The following is a 21,824-nucleotide window of genomic DNA, read 5'->3' as shown; positions in this document are numbered from 1 at the left end:
GCACAGGTGTGTTGGGCAGTGTCTGTAGTATGCCCGTCGATCGCATTATGTCTCTCTTTTTAGTTCTGAGCACACCGGGAGCACATAAAGGTACCTTGAACGATAGTGTCTCCCGCCAAGTACAATAGCCTGGTGAGAAATTTCGCCTGAGGCTATGCAGCCAACATTACATAACTGTCGTGCGTTTTCTTCTTCAAGACGATTCTTAGCCGCATTTTGTAGGTGCAATGAAGATGCTCCAGCATCGTTTACAGTTGGAAATGTTAGATTACCCACAATACAGCCCGTAATTGTCTTCCTCTGAGTTTCATCTCTGCTCACATGAACCGCTGGCTATGTAGACAACATTTTGGCACAGCCAACGAGCTGCAGGCCAGCGTAGAGAATTGGTGGAAAGCGCTGGCGGCTGCCTTCTATAACGAAGGTATTGGAAAGTTGGTACAACGCTACGACAAACGTCTAAGTCGGATCGGCGACAATGGAGATAAGTAGCTGGAAGTTGTAGCTAACTGTTGCAAATAAAACAGTTTTGCTTTTCACTGTGGTTTCAATTTCGCGACCTATCGTTCCTTATTTTCCGAATAGCCCTCGTAACTTGTTGAAGTGCGAAGGGTGGCCGTACCTTATTTTTAAAGTTACTGTCATGGATATTGGTAAACAGGCATAAGCTTTCTACGAATTATTATTACCACTTACTGGCATTTTTATGCCAGTTGGGTGGTGATTCTGTTGCGTGAGATGGTTTGCAAACGTGGTGTCTGTTTTTACACTTTTCAGTGCTTTAGATGTTCACAGTATCTCATTCGAAAATTTATCATCGTCCTTCAAGCGTACACTGAATGACAGTCATTTAAGGATAATTGGCTTACGTGTGTTTTTCTCATTTTATTTGAAAAAGTACGTAGTGCTTGTAATCTTGCTTTTCAATGTCATAAGGAGTCATCCCGAGTGCGTATGTATAATAGAACGTGTCTCTTTCCATCTCCTATGTTCGTAGGCATGTATGGTTATTCCAGTGATTGAGGAAAGAGTGTGCTGTACCCGCCAAGTATTTTTCGAGAGATATATAGCTCATGCACGTGTTTTCGGCGTCGTCTCCAAGCATAAGAGGCTTCGTGGTATCCATCCCACCCCAGGAGGTTCAAATCTAACCTGCTTCACACATAGAATAGATCGGCCGCGATGTGACCGAGCTGTTGGCAACTGCTAGCGGGCGATCTATGATGACGGCGTCTTATTACCGTTGTAGGTGCCACAGCCTTAGAGAAAGCTTTTGATAATGTTGACACTCTAAAATGCTGAAGACAGGAGAGATAAAATACAGGGAAAGAAATGTTACTTATATCTTATACAGAAACCAGACTGCAGTTCAAAATGGTTCAAATGGCTCTGAGCACTATAGGACTTAACTGCTGAGGTCATGAGTCCTCTAGAACTTACAACTACTTAAACCTAAATAACCTAAGGACATCACACACATCCACGCCCGAGGCAGGATTCGAACCTGCGACCGTAGCGGTCGCGCGGTTCCAGACTGTAGAGCCTAGAACCGCTCGGCCACACCGGCCGGCAGACTGCAGTTATATGACTTGAAAGTACAGGTTCATATCTTGAAAACAGGTTGTAATATGAACAGCAACGGAACTGAAACAAGAGTAATAAAATGTAGTCGAATAAAAGTGAGCGATACCGAACGATTTAGATTAGGAAATAAGACACTAAAAGTTATAGGTAACAACTTATGATGGCCGAAATAGAGAGAACACAAAATGCAAAATGGCTGTAGCACGAAAAGCATTTCTGAAAAAGATAGATTTGTTGTTGTAGTTGTCTTCAGTCCGAAGACAGGTTTGATGCAGCTCTCCATGCTACTGAATACTGTTCAAGCTTCTTCATCTCTGAATAACTACTACATCTATCCGAATCTGATTACTGTATTCGTCTCTTTGTCTCCCTCTAAGACTTTTATCTCCCACACTCACCTCGAATACTAAATTGGTGATCCATTGATGTCTCAGAAAGTCCTATCAACCGATCGCTTTTTTTGGTCAATTTATGTCACAAATTCCTTGTCTCCTCAATTGTATTCAGGACTTCCTCATTAGTTACGTGATGTACCCATCTAATCGTCAGCATTCTTCTGTGGCTCCACATTTCGAAAGCTTGTATTTTCTTTTCATAGAAACTGTTTATCGTCCATATTTCACTTCCATACATGGCTACACTCCAGACAAAAACTTTCAGAAAAGACTTCGTAACACTTAAATCGATATTCGACGTTATCAAATTTCTCTTCTTCAGAAATGCTTTTCTTGAAATTACCAGCATACATTTTATATCCTCTCTACTTCAGCTTTCATCACTTATTTTGCTGCCAAAATAGCAAAACTCATCTACTATTTATCTACTATTTTAAGTGTCTCGTTTCCTAATCTAATTCCCTTACCACTACCTGATTTAATTCGACTACATTCCATTATCCTTGTTTTCCCTTTGCTAATGTTCATCTTACATCCTTCTTTGAAGATACTGTCCGTTCCGTTCAACTACTCTTCCAAGTCCTTTGCTGTCTCTGACACAATTACGATGTCATCGACAAACCTCAGAGTTTCTATATCTTCTTCTTGACTTTAATTCCTACTCAAAATATTTCTTTTATTTCTTTTACTGCTTGTTCACTGTACATATTGAATAACAATGAGGGTAGGCTACAACCATGTCTCACTCCGTTTCCTTTCATGCTCCTCGACTCTTATAGCTGCCGTCTGGATTCTATACAAACTGTAAATAGCCTTTCGCTCCCTGACAGAATTACGATGTCATCGACAAACCTCAAAGTTTCTATATCTTCTCTCTGACTTTAATTCCTACTCAAAATGTTTCTTTTATTTCTTTTACTGTTTGTTCAATGTAAACATTGAATAACAATGGGGGTAGGCTACAGCCATGTCTCACTCCGTTTGCAACAACTGCCTTCCTTTCATGCTCCTCGACTCTTATAGCGGCCGTCTGGATTCTATACAAACTGCAAATAGCCTTTCTCTCCCTGTATTTTACCTCGTCTCCCACCAGAATTTCAAAGAGAGTATTCCAGTCAACGGTGTCAAAAGATCTCTCTAAGTCCACAAATGCTATAAATGTAAGTTTGCCTTTCCTTAACCTATCTTCTAAGGTAAGTCGTAGGGTCCGTATTGCCTCGCGTGATACATTTCTCCGGAACCCAAACTGATCTTCCCCGAGCTCTGCTTCTACCAATTTTTCGTATCTTCTGTAAAGAATTCGTGTAATAATTTTGCAACCATAATTTATTAAATTTAATTTTTTCACACATGTCAACAACTGCTTTCTTTGGAATTGGAACCAAAACATTCTTCTTAAAGTCAGAGAGTATTTAATTTGTTTCATACATCTTGTAGGTCAGATGGAATAGTTTTGGCATGGCTGGCTCTCCCAAAGCTATCAGTAGTTCTGACGGAGTATTGTCTACTCTGAGGCTTGTTTCGACTTAGATCTTTCAGAGCTTTGTCAAACTCTTCTCGCAGTATCATATCTCCCATCCCATCTTCATCTACGTCCACTTCCCTTTCTATAATATTGCTTTCAAATTCATCTCCCTCTATGTACTCCTTCCACTTTTCAGCTTTCCCTCCTCTGCTTAGGACTGGTTTACCTTCTGAGCTCTTAATATTCACACAGCTGCTTCTCTTTTCCCCAAGAGCGCCTTTAATTTTTCTGTAGGCGGTATCTATCTTACCCCTAGTGAAATATACTTCTAAATCCTTGTATTTGTCATCTAGCCATTCCTGCTTAGCAATTCTGCTCTTCTTATCATTCTCATTTTTAAACGATTGTATTCCTATCCGCCTGCTTCATTTACTGCATTTTTAATTTTCTCCTTCCATCAGTTTAATTCAATATATCTTGTGTTATCCAAGAATTCCTTCTAGGTCTTGTCTTTTTACCTATTTGATCCTCTGCTGCCTTCACTATTTCATCTTTTAAAGCTACCCAATCGTCTTCTATTGTATTACTTTCCACTGTTCTGTTCAACCGTTGTACAGTGCTCCCGTTGGAGCTCTCAACAACCTTTGGTTCTTTCAGCTTATCCAGGTCCCATCTCTTTAATTTCCTACCCTTTGCCGATTACCGGATTTTTAATCTACAGTTCATAACCAATAAAATGTGGTCCGTGTCCACATTTGCCCCTGAAAATGTCTTACAACTCATAATCTGGTTCCTAAATCTGTGTCTAACCGTTATATAATCGATTTGAAACTTGCCGGCGTCTCCAGGTCTCTTCTATGTATACAAACTTCTTTTATGATTCTTAAACCACGTGTTAGGGATGATTAAATTATGCTTTGTGCAAAAATCTACCACGCCACTTCCTCTATCATCCCTTTCTCCAGTCCATATTCGCCTACAGTTTTTCCTTCCCTTCCTTTTTCCTACTACTGAATTCCAATCTGAATAATTTCTTTTATCCCACCATACATTTCTTCAACTCTTCATCATCTGAGGAGGTAGTTGACATGTTAATTTGTACTGCTATGGTAGGCGTGGTGGTCTTCGTGTCTATGTTGGCTACCATAAGGCGTTCACTATGCTGTTCATAGTAGCTTACACGCATTCCTATTTTCTTATTCATTTTTAAACTCACTCCTGCATCACCCCTATTTGACTTAGTATTTATGACCCTGCTTGCATCTGCTCAGAAGTTCTATTCCTCCTACCACCGTACTTCACTAACTTCCACTATGCCTAACTTGAATCTATTACTTTCACTTTTTACATGCCGGCCGGTGTGGCCGAGCGGTTCTAGGCGCTTCAGTCTGGAACCGCGCGACCGCTACGTTCGCAGGTTCGAATCCTGCCTTGGGCATGGATGTGTGTGATGTCCTTAGGTTATTTAGGTTTAAGTAGTTCTAAGTTCTAGGGGACTGATGACCTCAGATGTTAAGTCCCATAGTGCTCAGAGCCATTTGAACCATTTTTTGAACTTTTTATATTTTCTAACCTACCTGCCCAATTTAGGCAGCTAATATTCCACTCTCCGATCAGTAGAATACCAGCTTTGTTTCTCCTCATGAAAACATCCTCCTGAGTAGTCTCCACCCGGAGATCCGAGTTGGGTTCTATTTCATCTCCGGAATATTTTACTCGAGAGGACGCCATCATCATTTAACCGTACAGTAGAGCTGCATGCCATCAGGAAAAATTACGACTGTAGTTTCCCCTTACTTTCAGCCGTTCGTAGTACCAGCACAGCAAGGTCATTTTGGTTGATGTTATAAGGCTAAATCGGTCAATCATCCAGACTGTTGCCGCTGCAAGTGCTGGAAAGGCTGCTGTCCCTCTTCGGGAACCACACGTTTGTTTGGCCTCTCACCAGATACCCCTCAGTTGTGGTTGTACTTACTTTACGGCTATCTGTATCGCTGTCATGCAGGATACCCCACCGACGACAAGGTCCATGGTTCATGGGGGCGGGAGAGGGGGGGATATGAATTTGTTAACATGTAATATAAATGTAAGTCCTAGAAAGTCTTTTCCGAAAGTACTCATCCGGAGCGTAGCCTGTTACGGAAGTGTAGCGTGGACAATAAGCAGTTCACACAGGAAGAGAATAGAAGTTTTGAAATGTGCTGCCACAGAAGATTGCTGAAAATTAGATGGATAGATCTAGAAACTGATGAGGAGTACTGAATCGAATTGGGGAAAAAGGCAAATTGTGGTTCAACTTGACTAAAAGAAGGGGTCGGTTGACGGGACACGCCCTGAGGCATGAAGGGATCATTAAATTTGTTATGGAGTGGTGTGAAGTGTAAAAACCATAGGAGGAGTAAAAAGGATGAATATGTTAAGCAGGTTCAAATGCAGATTGCAGTAGTTATTCGGAGTTGAAGAGGACTTTTAGTGTAGACTAGAGTGGCGAGCTGTACCAAAATTGGTTCAAATGGCTCTGAGCACTATGGAATTTAACATCTGAGGCCATCAGTCCCTAGACTTACACACTACTTAAACTAACTTATGCTAAGAACAACACACACACCCATGCACGAGTGAGGACAAGAACCTCCGGCGGGAGGGGCCGCGCAGTCAGTGACATGGCGCCTCTAACCGCACGGCTGTGAAATGGAAAAGAAATTTGATGTAAAAGTGGACGAGCTACCTTAATTTAGGTATTAACTGTATTTTTCTTACTTGTCACTTCTTCTTCCGTGTGTTTTTGCTTTTAGGAAGCTTTAATTGTCGAGTGCTACTAATAGAGTTCCATAGATTTCGTGTTTGTTTTGAATACAGTCAGAGAGAGTCCCTTTAGTTAACTATAGTGCACTAGTGCTAGTGTTTTTCAATACAGGTCAGAGACAGGTAGTGCTATTTTCATTGTTTTCTACAATAACTGGCTAGCAATCACAGTTTAGTCAATAATCAGCCGCCTTTACTGAATTAGCAGTCTAGTTAAAAGTTGATTAAGTCTCTTCAGTAAATTGATTCCTTTGGATGGATAGGATGTGTGACTGCTGTGTACGGACGCAGGAGGAGCTGGCCACTCTTTGCGAACAGCTGAGCGTGTTGATGGCCGCGATCAGCCTTCTTCAGGCTGCTGCCTCGGAGTGTAGAAGCAGTGGGGAGTCTGGTGCGTCGCAAGGTACACCCCAGGTGTTACATGCTTCACCCACTGTCCCTGCTGTCGAGACATCTTCGCGGATACCGGGCGCCGTTGGGCCACCCTCTCCCCAAGGGGACTGGCGGGTTCAGCGGCGTTCGCGGCGCACGAGGCGGAGGGTAAATGTGGAGGCTGGCCGTGTGGCATCGCCTGCTCTGCCTGTGAGTGGACATGTGGCTGCTCCTTCAGCAAGGTCCGAGCAGGCACACGGGGGGAGGGGTTTATTAGTTATTGGGAGCTCCAACGTTAGGCGGGTGATGGAGCCCCTTAGGGAAATAGCGGAAAGGTCGGGGAAGAAGACCAGTGTTCACTCTGTCTGCTTGCCGGGAGGTCTCATCCGAGATGTGGAGGAGGCCCTACCGGCGGCGATAGAGAGCACTGGGGGGGGGGGGGGGGGGGGTGCACCCGACTGCAAATCGTTGCTCATGTCGGCACCAATGACTCCTGCCGTCTGGGTTCAGAGGTCATCCTCAGTTCGTACAGGCGGTTGGCGGAAAGCCTCGTTCGCGGGGTGGAATCAGATTTAACTATTTGTAGTATCGTTCCCAAAACCGATCGCGGTCCTCTGGTTTGGAGCCGAGTGGAAGGCTTAAACCAGAGACTCAGACGATTCTGCGGAGAGCTGGGGTGCAAATTTCTCGACCTCCGCTATCGGGTGGAGAAATGTAGGGTCCCCCTGAATAGGTCAGGCGTGCACTACACGCCGGAAGCGGCTACAAGGGTAGCGGAGTACGTGTGGAGTGCACATGGTTTTTTTTTTTAGGTTAGAGAATTCCCTCCCTAGGCCCGACAAGACGCCTCCCGAGACGCGGCAAGGTAGGAGTAGGCAAAATGCAACAGGAAATAACAATATTAACGTGCTAATAGTTAACTGCAGGAGCGTCTATAGAAAGGTCCCAGAACTGCTCTCATTAATAAACGGGACAGAAAGTTGGCTGAAACCAGATGTAAACAGTAATTAAATCCTAAACTCAGATTGGAATGTATACCGCAGAGACAGGCTGGACAGTGAGGGCGGAGGCGTGTTTATAGCGACAGTGCAATAGCATCGAAGGAAATGTGAAATGATTTGGGTGAAGGTCACGGTTAAAGCGGGCTCAGACATGGTAATTGGATGTCTCTATAGGCCCCTGGGCTCAGCAGCTGTTGTGGCTGAGCACCTGAAGAATAATTTGGAAAATATTTCGAGTAGATTTCCCCACCATGTTATAGTTCTGGGTGGAGATTTTAATTTGCCGGATATAGACTGGGAGACTCAAACGTTCATAACGGGTGGCAGGGACAAAGAATCCAATGAAATTTTTTAAAGTGCTTTATCTGAAAACTACCTTGAGCAGTTAAACAGAGAACCGACTGGTGGCGATAACATATTAGACCTTCTGGTGACAAACAGACCCGAACTATTTGAAACAGTTAATGCAGAACAAGGAATCAGCGATCATAAAGCGGTTACTGCATCGATGATATCAGCCGTAAATATAAATATTAAAAAAGGTAGGAAGATTTTTCTGTTTAGCAAAATTGACATATTACAGAGTACCTGACGGCTCAACACAAAAGTTTTGTCTCCAGTACAGATAGTGTTGAGGATCAGTGGACAAAGTTCAAAACCATCGTACAATATGCGTTAGATGAGTATGTGCCAAGCAAGATCGTAAGAGATGGAAAAGAGCCACCGTGGTACAATAACCGAGTTAGAAAACTGCTGCGGAAGCAAAGGGAACTTCACAGCAAACATAAACATAGCCAAAGCCTTGCAGACAAACAAAAATTACGCGAAGCGAAATGTAGTGTGAGGAGGGCTATGCGAGAGGCGTTCAATGAATTCGTTCTATGTACTGACTTGGCAGAAAATCCTAAGAAATTTTGGTCTTATGTCAAAGCGGTAGGTGGATCAAAACAAAATGTCCAGACACTCTGTGACCAAAATGGTACTGAAACAGAGGATGATAGACTAAAGGCCGAAATACTAAATGTCTTTTTCCAAAGCTGTTTCACAGAGGAAGACTGCACTGTAGTTCCTTCTCTAGATTGTCGCACAGATGAAAAAATGGTAGATATCGAAATAGACGACAGAGGGATAGAGAAACAATTAAAATCGCTTAAAAGAGGAAAGGCCGCTGGACCTGATGGGATACCAGTTCGATTTTACACAGCGTACGCGAAGGAATTTGCCCCCCTTCTTGCAGCGGTGTACCGTAGGTCTCTAGAAGAGCGTAGCGTTCCAAAGGACTGGAAAAGGGCACAGGTCATCCCCGTTTTCAAGAAGGGACGTCGAACAGATGAGCAGAACTATAGACCTATATCTCTAACGTCGATCAGTTGTAGAATTTTGGAACACGTATTATGTTCGAGTATAATGACTTTTCTGGAGGCTAGAAATCTAGTCTGTAGGAATCAGCATGGGTTTCGAAAAAGACGGTCGTGTGAAATCCAGCTCGCGCTATTCGTCCACGTGACTCAGAGGGCCATAGACACGGGTTCACAGGTAGATGCCGTGTTTCTTGACTTCCGCAAGGCGTTCGATACAGTTCCCCACAGTAGTTTAATGAACAAAGTAAGAGCATATGGACTATCAGACCAATTGTGTGATTGGATTGAGGAGTTCCTAGATAACAGAACGCAGCATGTCAATCTCAATGGAGAGAAGTCTTCCGAAGTAAGAATGATTTCAGGTGTGCCGCAGGGGAGTGTCAGAGGGCCGTTGCCATTCACAATATACATAAATGACCTGGTGGATGACATCGGAAGTTCACTGAGGCTTTTTGCAGATGATGCTGTGGTATATCGAGAGGTTGTAACAATGGAAAATTGTACCGAAATTCAGGAGGATCTGCAGCTAATTGACGCATGGTGCAGGGAATGGCAATTGAATGTCAATGTAGACAAGTGTAGTGTGCTGCGAATACATAGAAAGATAGATCCCTTATCATTTAGCTACAAAATAGCAGGTCAGCAACTGGAATCAGTTAATTCCATAAATTATCTGGGAGTACGCATCAGGAGTGATTTAAAATGGAATGATCATATAAAGTTGATCGTCGGTAAAGCAGGTGCCAGACTGAGATTCATTGGAAGAATCCTAAGGAAATGCAATCCGAAAACAAAGGAAGTAGGTTACAGTACGGTTGTTCGCCCACTGCTTCAATACTGCTCAGCAGTGTGGGATCCGCACCAGATAGGGTTGATAGTAGAGATAGAGAAGATCCAACGGAGAGCAGCGCGCTTCGTTACAGGATCATTTAGTAATCGCGAAAGCGTTACGGAGATGATAGATAAACTCCAGTGGAAGACTCTGCAGGAGAGACGCTCAGTAGCTCGGTACGGGCTTTTGTTAAAGTTTAGAGAACATACCTTCATCGAAGAGTCAATCAGTAGATTGCTCCCTCCTACGTATATCTCGCAAAGAGACCATGAGGATAAAATCAGAGAGATTAGAGCCCACACAGAATCATACCGACAATCCTTCTTTCCGCGAACAATAAGAGACTGGAATAGAAGGGAGAACCGATAGAGGTACTCAGGGTACCCTTCGCCACACACCGTCAGGTGGCTTGCGGAGTATGGATGTAGATGTAGATGTAGAAGACACTCGACTCATATTCGGGAGGACGGCGAACCCCTTTTCGCCATCCAAATATAAGTTGTACTTGTTTTATCCTATACCATTTGAGGAAAATTCCGGAATCATTCCCTTGAAAAAGACCTCCTTCCCTAACCTCCCACAATGCGAGCCTTGTGCTTTGTTTCTAACGAAGTCTTTGTCGAAGGGACGTTGACCTCTAATCTTCCTTTGTTAAATTTGTTGGGTGACTTCGTGGAAAAACCAGTGAATCTGTTACGGAAGCATCATACAAAACCCTACAGTGATCAATTCTAGAGTGCTACGAGTACATGCTAAAGAGCAATGCCTCCGAATTTTATATGTGAAAATTCTTTAAGCTTTTTTTAAACAAAGGAAATGTTATTAACATGCTACGTCTTTATTCTTCATGTCTACATATTTGCACTCCTCTGCCGATAGAGGACTTCGGTTTGTAGCGTGAGAGATGGCGGTGTGTAAGGTAAATTGCGTCGGTGCGTGAGAAACAACGTGCTGTAATCGAGTTTCGAATTCGAAGAGTTTGTGCACACATGGAGTACCCTCTACTTCAGCATGAGAATGCCAGACCACACAAGAACACTGCGACATCTGCAACAATCTGACGTCTGTCATTTATCATCCTACACACAGTCCAGACTTGGCTCTATTAGATTTCCATCTGTTTCCAAAACTTAAACAACACCTTCGAGGACTTCGCTTGCCCCGCTTGATCACTATCAAATTGTAGGTGAATTTGTGGCTCCGTCAACAAAGCCAAACATTCTACAGTGACGATGTCAACAAACTGGGCTCTCATTGGGAGAAATGTGTTCACTTTTAAGGTGACTATTTTGAGAAATAAATATGTTGACATAGAGAATAAAGTTTTGAATAAAACAAAACTTTAAGGGTTTTCACATAAGAAAATTAGGAGGCATTGCTTTTCAGCACGCTCTCGTATATCTTGATCTATTTCACTTCGCTGTAGGTTTCCTTCTTGATGGGATCCACGGAACACGATGAATGAATTAATGAATGAGTGAATGAATCACCAGGAGCGTAGACCATCGAAAAGCACTTGCTCCCTAAAAGTCAACAACAGATAAGCAAACCTGTATTGCCGTCTAATGCCTCAATATTTACCATCCTTTAGCTTACTCCAATACAGAGATTGGGCATTTATTTCAAATTATTCCGGCAGTGTTATGAGAGAACTGATGAGGTTATTAGAGAGAGGAATAATTTTGATTTGACCATGCGTTAGGTCCGCCCTCGTGTTGATGAAAATAATAGAGGCATCAAAGTGTTCAAATATGTGTGAGATCTTATGGGACTTAACTGCTAAGGTCATCAGTCCCTAGGCTTACACAATACTTCACCTAAATTATCCTAATGACAAACACACACCCATGACCGAGGGAGGACTCGAACCTCCACCGGGACTAGCCGCACAGTCCATGACTCCAGCGCCTGAGACAGCTCGGCTAATCCCGCGTGGCAATAGAGGCGTCAAATGAGCATCATCCACACCCGTCCCGTGATAGCTGTTGCCTCAAGAATATATTTGGCTGTAATCATATCCGGTTTTAGTTGTCAAGAGAGGGTGGTGTGCATGCTATGTGTATTTTCTTTGTTGATTTGCACTTTTATCTGACAGGGCTCATTACTGCCCCTCCCACTCTAGGTTTAAATCGCGCGACAGAGGGATTTCGTACGGCGAGAATGGGGGAGAGGGAGTTGCTTGCCAAAATATCTGGCTGCATAGCTGCAAGATCTTCTGTATGAAATGGAAATATGCCTGTGTGCCAAACGGTGGAAGTTACTGGCCTTTCTTCAGGAAGACTGGACAGATTCAGTGTGCTAATCTTAGTGGAAGCCACATTCGACGACTGAATGCTGGAATAGTAACAAGAAAAGGTCCTAATCGTGTTTCATGGCTGATATCCCTATATCGAACGAAAGCCGTCGGAAGTCTTCGACCATGTTCTGTAACGAAAAGGTGACAGACTTAGAGATAATAAAGAGGGTGTTTCCTATAGTGAAACCTACAATAGGTCAATAATTCTGTTTACGTGAATAATGCAAATTTCATTACTTTGATCAATACAGTGAAAAACTTCAAGTATCATTTTAATATGTTATTGATAAGGCGACGCACCACTGAAAATAATTACTCTTTAAACAGGTAATAGTTTACCTCTTCACTGTGTGGAAAACGCCGAACTCTTGTCCAAAAATATCGTCATGGAAACCTCTGGCGTTGAAGCCGAGAGGGTCTCTCTTGAGCCGCGCAGGTCCTTGGTACTGCACACCCCCAGCCACAGGCTCACCACCTGTCAAAAAAAAAAAAACAAGAACGCCATTTTAGACACCTTCTTCTGTCATCTGAATAAGCAGCAACATTTATATAAGTATTGTAATTACTAAGTTACATAATAATTTTAAACACTGCATCACCATATGCCGCATTAACAGAGATTCCGTTAGATGACAAGAGAGGATGGAAAGTGAGAAAAGCTTTCTCATTGCAATGTCGTGATAATGCTGTTACGGGTTATTAAGACGATAAAGAAAGTGGCTGGGAAAAATTAGGATCACATGGGTGGGCCGTTCATTTAGAGTGGCCCCACAGCGTCATCATACTAAATGTCTGCATTCAACACACTGAATACGATCGATAGTGTCACATTCCCACACTCCAAGAGAAACTGTCAATAGATTTAACAGTTAACACAAGGTAAGGAGAACAATTGGGAGATCGGGAACTGTACGTCACCACTTCATTTGTACTCGAAAGCCAAATACTGGTCACAATACATCTTGTAGCATCACTATAGGCTGCGGAGTGGAGTGTTTACAAAATACTAAACGGTATATTCGCGTCGTTAGATGTACAGACTTCAGGTTTACTTTTAGGTGTAAGCTCAATTATTTTCTTATTCCATATCGAGTATACTGTTAGGAAACAAATACGGCATAATAAATACAATTCTGTGTCTTTCACCGTTACCAATAGATGGCTGCATCAAATACCATTGGTACAAAAGAAAATAAGCTCGACTGAAATATACTTAAATGGAAAGGGCCTCAGACTGAACTGCGACCAAATTCATAATTTTTCGCCTCTGGTATGATGTAAAACACTACAGCTTGTGTTAACCACCTTTCCGGAGAACACACGAGACATACACTTGCGTATCCTTGAATTTTCATTATTTAAATTCTCTGGTCAATGTCCTGGCAGCCACAGCATCACATTAACATAAGACTGGAACGGAAAGTGATATGTACCATAAGTCTTAGAACAGTGTCATTCTTAGTTTATTGTTTTAGTGTATCAACTGTTTGTGTGCGTTTATTTATGAGCTATTAGTGAGCAATCAGTCTTGAATGGGCCTTGCAGCAGTGACAGCAGCAGCTACCACCACCTGTTGATATCGAGCAGTTGCATCGGTGAAATATTGTGCGAGTTACACATTACGATCCGGCGGCAAACCCGTGAAGCGTATTTGCACAATTTAGCTGCTTGTCCTTTACAGTCGATTATCAGTTTGACTCACGATCCCGAATGGACTCCATGTGAACCTTCACCTTGGAGGGGAGAATAGGGGAAGAAGACAACGATAATGATAAAAAGATCATCCAACAAGAAATGACAGTGAATAAAGCAAATTGCAGGTAATTAAGCTAACGATTAAAATATGAAGAAAGTAAAAATGTTCGGAATTTAGCATGTTAAAATACTCCTTAAAAGTATACTGTAATGGAGCGTACCCAACAGCAGGTATTATGCTGGTCTAATTAGTCATTCAAGAAAATCAATGTATAGTCTTTGTGAAAGATCACATATGCTAATTCAAAAGATATAATTCCCGCAATGTATATGACTTTCCAAATTATGCAAACCTGCAAAAATTCATTACAGAATATTTAGGATTACTGTCTGGAAACGGAAAACCATTTACAAAATTTTATTCCACAAAAATGAAATACCATTGCACGCAGTGACTCAAATAATGATTATCAAACACAAATTATTTCCAAAATATTTAAGAGATTTTTGGTAGAACCTGCTTTATGAGAAATCGCTTTTTTAAAATATTATCAAACTTTGTGCAAAAATTCTCACAGCTCTCAATATTGCCTCCAACGTACTAAAAATCAAAATTCTCAGAGGGTTCTTTGCTTCATTACAGGGTTCGAAGAAGTAAGTAAAACACTGTCGCTGTACAAGATGCTATGGAGCAGTGTTACGTTACTGTATGGTACCATATTTCTAAAGTCATTAGCTGAGCACCCAGCGTTGTCCAGATGTATATGTATCCCAGTTCTGTTAGTCTATCCTCTCCTTCTTCCTCTCTTTGTCTTTGCTCTCTCCTTTACCACCCCTCTATCCATCTCCCTCTCCCCCCTTCTCTTTGTCCACTTCCTCCACCCCCACCACACTCATTCTCCATCTAGTCTTGCCCACCTGTCCACCACGTACTGCCCCTTCTCTCAGACCATCTGCTCCTGCCCACTCTCTCAGTCCATCTGCTACATCCTCTACCCATCTCCTCCTCCCCCCTCTAAACCCATCTCCTTCTGACCCCTCTATCTCCACCTCGCCTCTTCTCTCCCTCTCCCTCTCAGCGTATCTCCTCCCCCCTCTCTCTGTTCATCTCCTCCTCTTCTCTTTCTCTGTCCATTCCACCCCTCCCTCAACTCTTAGTCGATCTCCTCTTTCCCTATACCTGTGCTGATCTCCTTTACCTTCTCTCTCTGTCCATTTCTTCCTCCGCTCATTCTCTCTCCATGTTATCATCCCGTGCCAAATTGGAGTTGGCTGCTTCTTATCCCAACAGAATTTCTTTCTAGAAAGTAAGTATTATGTCTACCAAATTTGGTTTAAATAGATTCAGAGGTTTAAGAGGAGTTTCCTATCCCTGGCTTTGCCATTAGGTGGCTTGCAAAGTATGATGCAGATGTAGATGCCTTCATACGGACATTTCACACATATTTAACATATCTCATACGTATTTGTACACGTATTTCACCTGTATTTCTAGTGAATTTCGTTCTGCGTTTTCGTTTCCACACAGCTCTAATCTAATCTAATCTCCTCGCGAACAGGCCATCTAGTCCCAACAGTACCGACCGGCCGCCGTGTCATCCTCAGCCCATAGGCGCACTGTAGGCAGATACAGAGGGGCATGTGGTCAGTACACTGTTCTCCAGGCCGTTTGTCAGTTTACGAGACCGGAGTCGCTACTTCTCAGTCAAGTAGCTCCTCAGTTTGCCTCACAAAGGCTGAGTGCATCCCGCTTGCCAACAGCGCACGGTAGACTGGATGGTCACCCATCCAAGAGCTAGCCCAGCCCAGCAGCGCTTAACTTCGGTGATATGACGGGAGCCGGCGTTACCACTGCGGCAAGGCCGTTGGCTCCACACAGCTGAATGTTTATAAAATCATATCTCCTAGAGTATGAGTCGTACAAGGATATAAGTTTTTAGGTAAACTCAGCGCTATATATGAGTGCTGTAGGCGAAATGAGTGACGAATAAAATTATTAGTAGAAGGAGTAAAAAATTAAAACGACATGCTTGATGCGGATGTTTTACTACATGAACAGCGAAAATGTAGTAAGCGATAAACTTTTCCACTTTCATCATTTTGTGGGGGTTGTCAGCGAGAAAATGTTTCCTAAAGGTTTGAAATTATGTGTTAAGTTTGTTGCAAGTCACTAATTCCTCTCATTCCCAAGTATTGGATGAATAAAGTTTTTGTATTCACGCATCGTTAGCTACTAATTTTTCACCTCTACCCCCATCCCTTTGATAGGTGGATGGTTCTTACCCTCATATCGGTTCTTTCCGAACAGTGAGTGATATGTGCACGAAGTTTGACTGAAATAGATCCAGTGATTCAGGATGAGATGTGGAACAAACACACATATATTTTTATCATATATATGGATTTATATGTTAGTAGTTATGATTTTAGTCAGCTCATTGGCCATCCCGTGTGGCTCAGTGGCCTGGCGCAAATCTTTCAACTGGACGCCACTTAGGCGAATTGCGTGTCCGTAGCTTACACCAGTAACCCTACGGAACCAGTCGTCGTTTTTGGTGAACCTTCTCGACATTGACAAGTGGAGAAAAGGTGAAAGGTAAACTAACCGAGCGTCCGAGCCGGATTCGACCCGCGACCTTGCGGTTTCCAGACACACGCTTTACCAGGCCGGACTTCTGTAGTCGATACATCATTGGTACATATTTGACGCTCCGTAACGACCGCCACACTTCGAATAATGCTGGTGGCAGAAATGTTTCCCCAACAGTTTGAGACTACAGATGAAGACGCACAGTTGTTAATCACCAAATTACAGATTACGTCAAATATCTTGTCAGATGTCAAACCTGTGTGCTGTGTCTAATGGTGTGAGGCTATAGTACTTTGACAACGTAGTACGAAAAGCCCGCTAATATTATATAGAGTCAGCACTGCCGTTCTGCACACCACACATTGTCGGTTCAGATAAATACTCAAAGGTAGTCATTTATATTATACTCTGTTCTTCGTAAAGAAACAGTTCCAATTTCGTAACACATGCTAGAGGATTATAGTGGACCCCTACTTTTTTCCAGTAAGTTGCATACAAAGACGGTCATTGTAGGGATCATGGAAAATGTTTTCATTCACTCTCACGCTGATTAAACGAACCTTTCTCGTTCACAATCATTATCAACAAAATTTTGGATGATATAATTTCCTTCTGAGGATATCCGCCTGGATAGCCGAGCGCGTTAACGCACCACTTCCGGGATTCGGGGAGACGAACTCGCCCTGGAGTGAATCTGCCTCTTGCATTTCGACGTAAATTCACTTACGACGAGTCTGTAAGTGGTTTTTAGCAAAATATCTGACAGAAAACCCGAGAAAATTCTGGTCGTACGTAAAATTGCTAAGTGATTCTAAGGCTTCCATTCAGTCATTTGTTGACCAGTCTGGTGTGGCAGTTGAAGATAGCAAAACGAAAGCCGAAGTTTTAAGTTTCACGTTGAAGAAATCATTCACGTAGGAGAACCGTAAAAACATACTGTCATTTGACCGTCGAACAACATGGTATACTCCCGTATGGACTACATAGTAATAAGCATCTCTGGCGTACAGAAACAACTGAAAGAGTTGAAACAAAAATAAGTCACCAAGTCCGGATGGAATGCAATTTCGGGTTTTGAAAGAGCACTCTAAGGCATTGGCCCCTTACTCAGTTCTCATTTATCGTGAATCTCTCGCTCAGCTCAAAGTCCACAGCGACTGGAAAAAAGCGCAGGTGACTCCTGTGTGTAAGAAGGGCAAAAGAATGGACCCACAAATTTGCAGGCCAATATCTCGATTTACTGGAGAATATTTGAACATATTCTCAGTTCGAATGAAATAAGTTTTCTTGAGACCGAGAAGCTAATGTCCACGAATCAGCACGGTTTTAGAAAGCAAACACGGCGGCCCATTGCAGGCTGTTAAAGAAGGTAAGAGCGTATGGAACAAGTTTACAGATATGTGACTCGAAGACTTCTTAAGTTATAGAACCCAGCATGTTTTCTTCGATGGCGAGTGTTCACCAGAGACAAGGGTATCGTCAGGAGTGCCCCAGGGAAGTGTGATGAGTCCGCTATTATTCTCTACATGCGTAAATGATTTGGTGGACAGGGTGTGCAGTAATCTTCGGTTTTGCCGCGGGGGATTAGCCGAGCGGTCTAGGGTGCTGCAGTCATGGACTGTGCGGCTGGTCCCGGCGGAGATTCGAGTCCTCCCTCGGGCATGGATGAGTGTGTTTGTCCTTAGGATAATTTAGGTTAATTAGTATGTAAGCCTAGGGACTGATGCCCTTAGCATTTAAGTCCCATAAGATCTCACACACATTTTGAATTTTCGGTTGTTTTCTAATGATGCTGTGGTTTACAGGAAGCTGTCGACATTGAGTGACTGTGGAAGTGTACAAGATGATTCAGATAAAATTTCTAGTCGGTGTGAGGAATAACAGCTAGCTTTAAATGTAGAAAAATATAATTTAATGCAGATGAGTAAGAAAAACAAATCGCTTAATGTTCAGACACAGCATTAGCATTCAAAAAAATGTTCAAATGTGTGTGAAATCTTAGGGGACTTAACTGCTAAGATCATCAGTCCCTAAGCTTACACACTACTTAACCTAAATTATTCTAAGGACAAACACACACACCCATGCCCGAGGGAGGACTCGAACCTCCGCCGGGACCAGCCGCACAGTCCATGACTGCAGCGCCCAAGACCGCTCGGCTAATCCCGCGCGGCAACATTAGTATTGTCCAGCCTGACACAGTCACATCGTTTAAATATTTGGGCGTAACGTTGAAAACCCATACGAAATGGAACGAGCATTTGAGGGTTGTGGTAGGAAAAGCCAATGGTCGACATCTGTTTACTGGGACAATTTTAGGAAAGAGTGGTTCACTTGCAAAGGAGACCGCATATCGGATTCTACAGCGACCTATTCTTGAGTACTCTTTGAGTGTTTGTGATCAGTACCAGAACGGCTTAAAGCTAGACATCGAAGAAATTCAGAGGCGGGTTGCTAGATTTGTTACTGGTATGTTTGAACAATACGCAAGTGTTACGGAGACGCTTCGAGAACTCTGATGGGAATCCCTGGAGGGAAGGCAACGTTCTTTTCGAGGAACACTGTTGAGAAAATTTAGATAACCGGCATTTGAAGCTGACTGCAGAACGATTCTGTTGTCTCCACCGTACGTTGAGCTTAATGACCACGAATATAAGATACGAGAAATTAGGGCTCATACGGAGGCATATAGACAGTCGTTTCCCCCTCATTCTATTTCCTAGGGTAATAGGAAATAAACTGTATAGTACTGGTACGGAGTACCCTCCTCCAAGCGCGGCAAGGTGGACTGCGAAATATCGGTGTAGATGTAAATGTAGAAATACCGAACTGGTACCCACTTCCCGCATCAGATCACGACACGAAAAATTTCGTAAACATTGAGACACTTGATCACAAGTTTTCTTCTAAACGCAGTCAGAGGAAGCACAGATTTCGTTCCGGGGAGAGTGATAGCTTCAGAAGGGCATCCGGCCACCCACTGCCATTAACATTGTCACAGTCCACATAACAATGCAGAGCCCGTGGAGAAACGAGAACAGGCAAGGAAGAGGAAGACTGCTGCTGGGAAAAATATCATCCTTCTGAATGGAACGTTGTCGTGTAAAATACTTCTGAAGAGCCTGTGAGCTACCTTCCCTTTCAATGAGACCATAGGATGACCTGAAAGCTATAATATGATCTAAGCCATTAAGGAACCTCTGGAAAGATTCAAAGATGTCAGAAGAGAGTTTTGATTGCATGCTTCCGTCTTTGTGATCCACACGCAATCACATATAGTAGTGCGGAACAGCGTAAAAGTTGTGTTTTCGTGTTACATAACATAATTCTACTGGCCAGTAGTCGAGAGATTTCACGTTTTGCATCACTAAAACCTCATATTTACTCTTATACGGTTGACGAGAGCTTTCAAAGAAGCACTCTATAATGAATATTGTGTTTATGAATTCCCCATCGCACCGGCACACCATAATCTAGAAGCGCATTACGCATAGAATGTTATACTGGAAACTGACATTCAGTCTGATGATCAGGAACCATATTCCTCCACATCTCATCTCCTAGCTGTCCAAATAGTGGTGATGAAAAACTCTCTCCATCCTCAATATTCGAAATGACGAAGTGCAGTATCGCAAGCTTTAGAACATGGCACTCTGCAGTGCTAGGTAGGTCATATCGTTCTCTTTCATGCGTGGTGTACATACAAGAAGTTTGTCCAACTTTTGAACAGAGCTTTTACATATAGGGGTCGGATAAAAATATGGAAACATCGTGAGAAATGCTTGCTTGAACATAAATGCATATGCTAGCCAAGCCCATACATAGTGCTGTTGTGTTTGACCGCGAACGGCACCTGTACAACGTCCTCAATATGTTGGAAGCATCAGTCGTGGTCAGAACAATGTTCTATGTAGTTGTGAGTGCATTACGTAGTAGTGAAGTGAATTCGAACGTGCGAAAATTGTTGGTGCTTGTATGGTGAGTGCTTCCGTAAACAAGGGAGACATAATGTTTGGGGTTTCAAGAGGCACCGTATCGAAGATTTATACATCCGCAAAGTCACAACGCTGACAGAAGTGTGTGTTGATTGTTCGTGACAGAGATCATTGAAGAGTATTGCGACCAAAAATAAGAGGACGACAGCCATAAAAGTCACCTCAGTGTCGCACTCTCGAAACCTGTCAGCACCAAACAACGTGAAGGGAGTTCCGAAGCGAGAAATTGCAGGACGAAGTGGAATTCCAAAACCATTCATCAGTGATGAAAACTCTAAAAGCTGGAAAACGTGGCTCCAAAGCCATGAAACGTGGACTGTAGTGCAATGGAAGAAAGTCATTTGGTCGGATGAGTCTTGTTCCACACTGATTCCAAATTCTGGCCGAGTTTACGCCCCAAACGTAAAACACGGTGGTGGTTCGTTTCTCAGCTAGATTGTGGTATTCCATGAGCCCCTTAGTTATTGTGCAAGGTCGCATTGTCAAGGATTTTGTGACCATTTTGTTTTTTCACGTCCACCTCATCGCACAATGTTTCTTCCCCAATGATGATGCTGTGTTCCAAGACGACTGGATCCCTTTTCACACAGCTCCAGGACTGCTTTTGTGAGCACGAGAATGAGTTGTCGCTTATCCTCCGGCCACTATAGTCAGCAGATCTCAGTATTATTGAGAGTTTGTGGTCTGCTTAGAGAGAATAATGCGTGATTGCTTCTACCTCCATCATCGTTAGCTGAACTGGCCACTATTTTGCGGGAAGAATGGTATAAGATTCCCTTGGCATCTATACAGGACCTGTATTTACCCTTCCCGAGACTACTGGAAGCTGTTTTGTATGCCAATGGCTTTCCCATACCGTATAAATTGTGTTTTTGGTGTTTCCATTTTATGTACACCTCCTGTACCCACAACAAATGTTAGTTGACATCGGTGGCACTACACGTACCTGTAGCATGGAGTGTGGCGGCGACGCCAGCAGCGACCAGCAGCACGGCGACGCACAGCTTCATCGCAATCTGCAACACGACGTTCCATTGTTAGTAACTCCACACAGCAGGGCAGCCTTACAGCTAACACTATGCCTTGTAAAAACTTCGTTTCCAGTTACTGTAGTCTGTAGGAATAATCCCAGTTAAGGTAGCACGGTGTGCTGAGAATTCTTAGTGTTTTAGATAAATGCTAAGAGCAATTCTCCTGACTTAGGATCACCATTACAGGTACGCTTTCAACATATACATACATGACATTAATTGTACAGAGAGTCAGAATCGGATTTAACTACCCTTGACTTTTTCCTTTGGAGGGAATGTCGAGAGCGTGATGTACTTTATTCCACTTAACACCAAAGCTGACCTGGCTGCACAAATCGGTCTTTCTATCGGCGTTAAGCAGATTCTGTCATGCTCGAAAGAGTTACACGAACATTGTTGTCA

The 21,824-nt window shown here is 43.0% G+C and overlaps 1 protein-coding gene across 1 annotated transcript in view; it reads right to left on the bottom strand.

Moving 5' to 3' along the window:
* The window catches only part of LOC126299196 (uncharacterized), a 337,615-nt gene that overhangs the window by 5,500 nt on the left and 310,291 nt on the right, over positions 1 to 21,824 (bottom strand). The window contains exons 2-3 of the mRNA XM_049990977.1: positions 21,338 to 21,407; positions 12,451 to 12,586 (exon numbers count right to left, since the gene is read on the bottom strand). Of these exons, the coding sequence (XP_049846934.1) occupies positions 12,451 to 12,586; positions 21,338 to 21,401 (200 nt within the window). The 5' untranslated portion in view covers positions 21,402 to 21,407. The remainder of the gene's footprint in view (positions 1 to 12,450; positions 12,587 to 21,337; positions 21,408 to 21,824) is intronic.

The sequence above is a fragment of the Schistocerca gregaria genome, chromosome X, assembly GCF_023897955.1.
Source record: "Schistocerca gregaria isolate iqSchGreg1 chromosome X, iqSchGreg1.2, whole genome shotgun sequence".
Lineage (NCBI taxonomy): Eukaryota > Metazoa > Arthropoda > Insecta > Orthoptera > Acrididae > Schistocerca > Schistocerca gregaria.
Note: the sequence above shows the minus strand (reverse complement) of the source record. Positions and strands in the feature narration are given on the sequence as shown.